Raw genomic sequence first — 8,508 nt, forward strand, 5'->3', positions numbered from 1 at the left:
AAAGAACTAAAGAGTGGAGAGGAGACATTTACTAAACACATTTCTCAAGCACTAACAGAGAGAGACGTAGAAAAGCAATGCAGATGGACTGATGTCATACACCAGCAATTCCTAACAGAGTGGAAACCTTCCCTGCAATGAACATGTTCTACATGTAGTAGTGATCACGGCCCCTCACTTTCAAAAGTGCTTCCTCATGTGTATTCCAAACATGATCTTCTCAGACTCCTCAGCTGATCTGTTACCAGTTACCCAGTTTTGAATAACAAAGATCCAGCTTGAGACATTTTGTTAAATGTTTTCAGATGTTGAATTTTACCTTAAAGGATAAAAATGCATTTAAAAAACACACATACACCAAATACATTGCCTTTTTGTGAAGAAATATGAGTGAGACATGAATTAATATTTAAAAGCAAAGCATTTCACTGCCAAAGTTGAAGCATCTCAAAAGCACAATAAACCAAACCCAGTAAGCCCATGCAGCTTTCCACTGTCCCTGTGACTGGGGACAGTTGGCCCATCTACGACTTAGAGTCTGTTTCCATGGTACTTTCTTGAACTTCGTCAACCTCTGATAGCTTGTCGTCATCTGCAGGTAAGAAGACAGAACTTTATTCATCGTCACCTGCATTTTATGGCCAGAACATGCATGAAAAGTTTTATTTTGTATTAGCAAATACATTTAAAACAAAGATGGCAAAATGGCAAGTTATGGCTGCAATGGCTCAAGTAAAGACACATCTTGTTGAGCCTAATGATTTAGGCTGGATCCCCGCATGGGGAAGGAGAACTAACTGACTTCTACAGACTGTCCTCAGGCCTCCACACCCATGCCATAGCAATGTATGCAACCCTCTCCCCCAAACACACACACACAAATTTGATATTTAAAAATTCTGATTCAGTTATGATTACTCATTACTAAGAGTATAAAATTTGTATGATAGATTTCATTAAAAACAAACAAACTGATACCTAGGTCTCAGCCTGATTTTTTTTTTTAAGACAATCATCATCAGGGAACACAGACAATTCCAGTTGTTTATAGTCACAAGAAAAATCAAGTCTTCAAAATCTTGGAGTACCCCACTTGCTAGGCATGTAGGCAGCCTAACATACTGATGACTTATACTACCTTGCCCATGTCCCGAATCCTTAGGAAACACTCCCCATCATCCTTGAAATGTTCTCACTACTAGCCATGTGTGAAAAGCACGGATTACATCACTGCTCTTCTGCACGCATACAGAAAGTTGAACAAATGAGTGTTTTCTATTGCCACCCAGTTATAGCACTAGATCCTGGATGCAGACTCTCTAGTCAAGGTATTCTTCTAAAAGATACAGCCTAATCATTTAAAATCTTCATAAGCAGTAATTTTGAAATGGTTTTTTACTTACTCTCCAATGTTTGTTGAAGTTCGTGGATGGTACTAAGAAGAACGTGAAATTGTTTCCGTCTCAATTCCAGCTGGGTTAAGAAGAAACAACTTATATATAAGTGTCCACACACACACTCTCTCTCTCACACACACACACATGCACACGTGTACATGCATATACATAAAGGCTTATGGATATATTCAAATACCTTATCTTCAACACTTTCTTTAATATGTGAGAGATGCTCCAGTTCTTTGCCCAGAGCCTCTAGCTCCCTGTGGGAAAACACAAAACAATGTTATATTTTGTTACTTAAGAGAATTTATAATTATTTTGGTCACTAAATAATATTCTGAAAATAAAAGGGTCTTGAGAGATGGGAGAGATAACTTGGCAGTTAAGAGCACCTGCTTTCCTTCCAGAGGACCCAGGTTCTATTCCCAGCACCATATGGTGGCTCACAACTGTCTGTGACTTCAGTCACAGGCATCTGACACACTCCTCTGGCCACCATGGACACTAAGCATACAAGTGGTTCACAGACATGCATGCAGACAAAGCATAACACATGAAAGAAAAGGAAAGAATAAGGAATCTAACACTCCTGTGGTAAGATATTTGAAACTGAGGATGATTTCTGATCTCTTAAATTGTACTGATTTATTACAACTAGACTTTTTTAGATACAAATTTTAAAATGACAAGAAAATGTCATGTAGACTAAAATTTATGAACAGATATATTTTGCACACCAACTTCAGTTTTCTTTTGGTAAAGAAAGAAAAACTCTGCCAATTAACTAAAATGCTTTTTGAACCTGACTCCCAATTCCCTATCTCACACCTATTTCTCCCCCTCTACTTCCTACTCAGATAATCTGTGTATTATTCTAATTCTTTTAGATGCATCATTTATATCTCTGAATAATTAACAGTATTAGTACACAACATTTGAGAGAGTTTCTTTTCATAAACGAGATGTATATGTTTCATAATTTGAAATTTATTAAGTCTTTTTTACTGTTTGTATTTTGAGCTGTTACAAAATATGTATCTAGTATAGTCTGCATTGGTACACATATTTGTTTCCTCTTAGGCATATTACGTGAATTTATTCTGGATCTCTAGGTAGTACCATTGGAGAGAGGACATAATCTAATCAAGCAGCGCAAGATTCTGTAATGCTGAAACATGACCGCCCCTTCCTTTTGATGTACACTATGTGCTTATCTGAAAATGAAATGCACAATAGATCTTCCACAATTCTGTGTTGGAGCCCACAAGGCTAGACAATGGACGTACAGCTGACACACCAACAGGCCAATCCACAGGAAGTGTAAACATACATGTCCACATGAAATAACCCATTTTGCAGAGCTACGGGAACACTTGTCTTTTGGAAAAGTCACTGTCATATCTGTGGAAACCTTGTGAGGCCTCCATTCTCCCATCAGAATGGGATTCATTCCCAAAACACCTCAGCAGTGTAACTTCTCCTACAGGGGCAACAGAATGACCTTTCCATTCCCCACACCAGGAGGCCTCAGAGACATACTATTCACTCTTTGTTCTAGCAGTCAAATTTACAGAGTCAGTCCCACAAAATTACCTGCTCACAGACCACATAGAAATTTCTACAGAAGACAGGTATTGAGCAGGAAGGCAGCGTGCCCCACCTTTGCTAACAAACAAATCTGGGCGTCCCCAAAGCTGGTTATCACAAACGAGATTAGATGAGGAGAATGGGTGAATTCAGGACTCAGGGATGTTTAGTAACTTTATCTATGGTTTGGGATGTCAGATACTTCCCCCTGGAAGCTGGCTCCTTCCTGGGTCATGTCACCTGTTCCGGAGTAGTATTGCTTTGTCAGGTTCTACCTGTCCTTTTTGTGATTTTGATATGCATATTATCATTGTCTTTGCCTAAGGAATTTTCCAACTATCTGTAGAAAGGCAGCTCCCTGTAATGCTCTAAACTTACTTCAGTGTCTCATGCCTGTCGGGATGATGCTGGATCACTTTTGCCAAAGCGTCATATTCTGAAAGACATGAAAATATTTGACAAGTTAAGGAGCTTTTTGAGCCTGGATTATCAGAACTTCACTTTCCTAAATTAATAAAGAAATGACAATAATGAGCCCTGCATGGCGCACGCCTTTAACCCCAGCACTTAGAAGGCAGAGGCAGGTGGACCTTGGGGAGTGTGAGGCCAGCCTGGTCTACAACTCAAGTTCCAGGAGTTAGGGCTGTAATACTGAGAATGCTGTCTCAACCCCAAAAAAGGCAAGCTAGAAGCAAGTCATAAGTAGCATCCCCCAAGGCCTCTGCATCAGCTCCTGCCTCCAGATTTCTGCCCTGTTTCTGTTCCTGTCCTGACTTCTTTCAGAGACTGGATTAAAATGTGAAAGGATGTTTAAGAATTATCATGAGCACAAGCAAAAACTGGAAGTGATGATTACGAACATTAATACAATTAATTCCTTTGGAGATGAAGAAGATGAAGGAAATCTCCCACATCCTGCTGTGTGACCTTGATCTCCATTTTGGTCAGCCCCAAAAGACTGAGGACAAGGAAGCAAAAACAAGCCATAGAAGCCCGAGATACTAGATGCAGCCCTTGCTTTTATTAGATTATCTGACTGAATTTACAGTATTTTTATGTGTGTTACTTTTCTTTATGCTGCATTTGAATAACTATGAAGCTGTGATTCTTTGCCTGTCTAAAACACCTGATGGTCCTAATAAAGAGATTAATGGCCAATAGCAGGGCAGAAGCAAGGAGAGGCGGGGCTAGCACACAGACTATAAAGAAGCAAGGAGAGGCAGGGCTAGCACACAGACTATAAACAGAGAACAAGGAGTAAGAGAAAGAAAAGCCAGACGCAAGGAGAGGAGGACAGCAGGGGCAGCTACCCACGCATTCACCAGTCACAGAGCAATTATGAAAGAAAGGTATACAGAAATAGAGAAAGATAAAAGCCCAGAGGCAAAAGGTAGTCGAGATAATTTAAGAAAAGCTGGCAAGAACAAGCCAAGCTAAGGCCAGGCACTCATAACTAAGAATAAGTCTCCAAGTGTGATTTGATTTATCTGGGAGCTGGGTGGTAGGCCCCCAAAAGCCAAAAGAGTAAAACAGCACACAGCATAAACTTTTCGTATTTGTTTTCAATTGCTGGACTTGGTTGACTTAAAAATCTGGAAGAACTAAGTTTATTAGTATAATTTAAAACAATATAAAATTACAAATAAGCATATCATCTTCATGAACTTCTAGTGGACAACACTTTCTCCTCATTTAAATGTAAACATTTCAGAATCTGAAGTGATTTTAAATTCATGCCATTATTTCTGCTCCACAGAAATTGCCACATTAAGTCATGTAACTTCTGCTAACTTTTCTTATGAAATGATAAATTAATTTTAAAACTTAACAAAATACTGCACAAACATTTAAAATCACTTAGAATTGATATTATTGATACTGGTATTGATTATTATTATTATTATTGTAAGCTGGTATATTTGCTATAAATTAGCCACTGAAACTTCACACATCCTGTAACTAGATGCAAAGCCACTTCTTAAAAGGGAGAATAAAAAGCCAGGCGGTGGTGGCACTCACCTTTAGTCCTAACATTCAGGAGGCAGAGGCAGGAGTTTGAGGCCAGCCTGGCCTACAAAGCGAGATTCAGGATAGTCGGGGCTACACAAAGAACCCTGTCTCAGGAAAAGAAGTGGGGGGAGTAGTGGTGATGGTGGTAAAATACTGAATTGATTGGGGGAGGGGTAGTGATGATGGTGGTAAAATACTGAATTGATTGGGGTAGTGGTGATGGTGGTAAGGGGTAGTGGTGATGGTGGTAAAATACTGAACTGATTAGCTCACTAAAGCATGCAACACATTGTTTCAGGACACTGAATAGTAAGTCAGTGAGGCTGATTTAAATAATGTTTTACATTATAAAAAATATATTTTTCAGTATAAAACAAAACAGAAGTGAAGCCACAAAACCTCACCATCATCAAAAAACATTTTCTATTTTCATTTAGTTTTTCACAATACTGTCAGTTATGGCCATCATTTACTTAAATGACTTAGAGCTAAGTTTCCATGAGACCCAGACTTAGCGAGAATTTGTAACCCTCTTGCCTTAGCCAAGTGATGGGATTTCAAGTATGTACCACCATGCGGTTTAAACATTGCTCTTTATTTTTACTTCTTCCAATTTATGTGACAGGAGGAGCAATGTTCCACCATTTAAAATGATTTTTGAGGCTGGAGCGATGGCTGAGCAGTTAAGAGCATATACTGCTGTTTCACAGAACCCAAATTCAGTTCCCAGCACTCCTGTGCAGCTCACAACTGCCTCAACCCCAGGATAAGATGGACACTTCTGCCCTCCATAGGCACTGCATTCACACATACATAGACATACATACAAAATTAAAATGATTTTCAAATATCTTAGGAACCATATGGAGGTGATGCTAACTTTAAAAGAACAGAGACTGGAATAAAATTAAACTCTAGCCTTTCTTTAGAAATATGGAAATGTATTTCACTGTACTTTAGTGCCTGTGTGTGGTAGTGCTGTGGTATGGCCAGAGGCTCAGGTCTCTCCTCTACCACAGGACACAGGATTTTGGGGCTCAAACTCAGCTGCCATGCTTGGCGGCAAGTGCTTTGCCCACTGGGCCAACCTGCTGTCCTCTAAACCTTAACTTTCCTGTTAGGGACTTGTGTGGATATGTTTGCTTGCTTTGTGCTTAACAAAATGTTTAAATTCTTTTCCATTTAAAAAGTAGCTTCATTAAACCACCAGATAAACACCTCTGTCTGTCGTATAGCTCACCTTTGCAGACAAACTGCAACACCGCTTAGGAAAAAGGATCTAAAGATAGAAAAAATGTCTGAGAATATTTGGGTAACCAATAAAATTCAGCAAAATAAAAATCTTTTTCACTATACCTTGCCTTCTCCATTTTAACAGTTTTAAGAATTAATTATAATTATTTTTTTTATAAACTGATTCACATTGTAGATTTTACCTTTCAATATTAAAAACTTCATGGAAGTTGTAGTTGGGAATAAAATATCCACACAAAGTCCTTCAAATCATTCTTACCTTGTCGATTTTTTCGTATTCGTTTTGCTTGAAGAATTTGCTTTTTACACTCAGCAATCTTCTCATGTGCTCCCGCAATACTACATTCTACACAAAAGGGAGTTTTAAGAAGGTAATTATAATTACATGTATAATCTGTACTCTTAACAGAAGCTCCACTGATCAAACAAGACGCTGACATTCACAACACGTCATGCTCCGTCTTATTACATGACACCGTGGCTGCTGACATTTACCAGACCCTTTATTACCCGGCAATTACCGACAGCTTTACTACAGTACAAATATTACCAGACAGCTTTTTTCTCAAACCACAAAAAAATTATACCAAGAAACAGTACTTACCTATTTCTTTGTATATTTTTTCATAATTTTCCATTTCTCTGAGATTCATATCATATACCAGCAAAGTTTTGCCCATTGAAAATTCACATTGAGACAGAGTGCTCAGCATACGTTGGTACTGGCTATATCTAATGAAAAAGAGAAAGAGAATTAAAAAAAAATTGTAAACTAAATAAAACCGTGTTCAGGCAATTATTTGTTTTACTAAAAGTAGCTTAGAACACCTGCCTTTATTACTTTCTTGGATAGATAAGGTGTACTTGAACTTACAGGCTGCTCTGGTTACGAAGGCAAGGTGAGGCTACCGTTCTCAGCACTATAGGCTCAGTTCAAGGCATCTTTTTGAATTATTTTAATCACCCTTAACAATATTTTGAACTAAGAGGTTTTTTTTTTTCAGAGTCGGGTGGTTATGATGCACGCCTTTAATCACAGTACTTGGGAGGCAGAGGCAGGTGGACCTCTGTGAGTTCGAGGCCAGCCTGGTCTATAAGAGCTAGTTCCAGGTCAGGCTCCAAAAGCTACAGAGAAACCCTGTCTCGAAAAACCAAAATAAATAAACACAGACACACACACACAAACACAAATAAAGTTTTCTTCAGAATTCTATTCTTACAACTTTCCTACTCTATACAATACAATCACTTGAGCAGAAAATCCAGAAAAAAACTTCAAAAAATTAGTGTGTAATCATTTTGCAGCAACTTATATATTAACTTAGTAACAAAAGAGAAATCTTCATTTAGAGATATTAAGCAAATACTGATTTGATATTAAAGGTAATCAAACTATTGAGTCTGAATTTAATCTTTGTTTCGCCTTTTACCCCTGTGCTTTCTGCATGTTATACAGACACAAAGGAGGCTGGGAAAGAGAATAGTGAGTCAGGAAGTGGCTGCACTGAATAGGGAAGGTGAAGAGAAATTAACATGGCAGAGAACTATTTAACATGGCCTAGAGAATACTCCACCAGGACGTTGGTATAGAAACGGCTGAGGAAGTAAGTACCCCTCCTCTTGGGATCCAGAGTTGCACCATTTGACAAAGCTCTTCACGAGGAGATTAATTCTCCGGTCATCCCCAGCACCATCTCCATCAATCAGAAGACGCTTCCGTATGACCTCGTCTAGAGGAAAAAAATGAAATGAACATTTGGTTTTGGGTAATTCTCAAGACAACCAGTATTACTACTCATTTGCTCATCCAAAAGAAAATGACTTAAGTGTAAGTATATTTAATGCCACTGGCTGAGCTGCCACTTAAAAGCAAGAAAGTAAAACTGGTAAATTTAATTTCTTGTCACAATTAAAAATGTCTTTTTTCCCCCTCAAAGAAAAATGATTATATATGGTATGTTGGGATGAGGGCCCAGGTGAAACTCTGCCCTCAGAACTGGCATTCCATGGGTTGTGAGAGGAAATTTGCATGTCTAACAGAAAGGCTAAGCCAATAATTGATAAGAGAACAACTTTTGAAAAAAAAATCTGCCCAAACCAATGGAAGCCAGGACTGCACAGATCTATCCAGGACTGCACAGATCTATCCAGGACTGCACACAGTCTATCCAGGACTGCACACAGTCTATCCAGGACTGCACACGTCTATCCAGGACTGCACACGTCTATCCAGGACTGCACACGTCTATCCAGGACT

At 38.8% G+C, this 8,508-nt stretch overlaps 1 protein-coding gene across 1 annotated transcript in view; it reads right to left on the minus strand.

Annotated features, from left to right (window-relative positions):
* Nucleotides 1-15: 15 nt before the first annotated feature.
* Thoc7 (THO complex 7) overlaps nucleotides 16-8,508 on the minus strand; it is an 18,142-nt gene continuing 9,649 nt past the window's right edge. The window contains exons 2-8 of the mRNA XM_005348534.3: nucleotides 7,864-7,981; nucleotides 6,856-6,983; nucleotides 6,511-6,597; nucleotides 3,366-3,423; nucleotides 1,594-1,660; nucleotides 1,404-1,473; nucleotides 16-592 (exon numbers count right to left, since the gene is read on the minus strand). Of these exons, the coding sequence (XP_005348591.1) occupies nucleotides 525-592; nucleotides 1,404-1,473; nucleotides 1,594-1,660; nucleotides 3,366-3,423; nucleotides 6,511-6,597; nucleotides 6,856-6,983; nucleotides 7,864-7,981 (596 nt within the window). The 3' untranslated portion in view covers nucleotides 16-524. The remainder of the gene's footprint in view (nucleotides 593-1,403; nucleotides 1,474-1,593; nucleotides 1,661-3,365; nucleotides 3,424-6,510; nucleotides 6,598-6,855; nucleotides 6,984-7,863; nucleotides 7,982-8,508) is intronic.

The sequence above is a fragment of the Microtus ochrogaster genome, chromosome 6 (assembly GCF_000317375.1).
Source record: "Microtus ochrogaster isolate Prairie Vole_2 chromosome 6, MicOch1.0, whole genome shotgun sequence".
In the NCBI taxonomy this organism is placed as follows: domain Eukaryota; kingdom Metazoa; phylum Chordata; class Mammalia; order Rodentia; family Cricetidae; genus Microtus; species Microtus ochrogaster.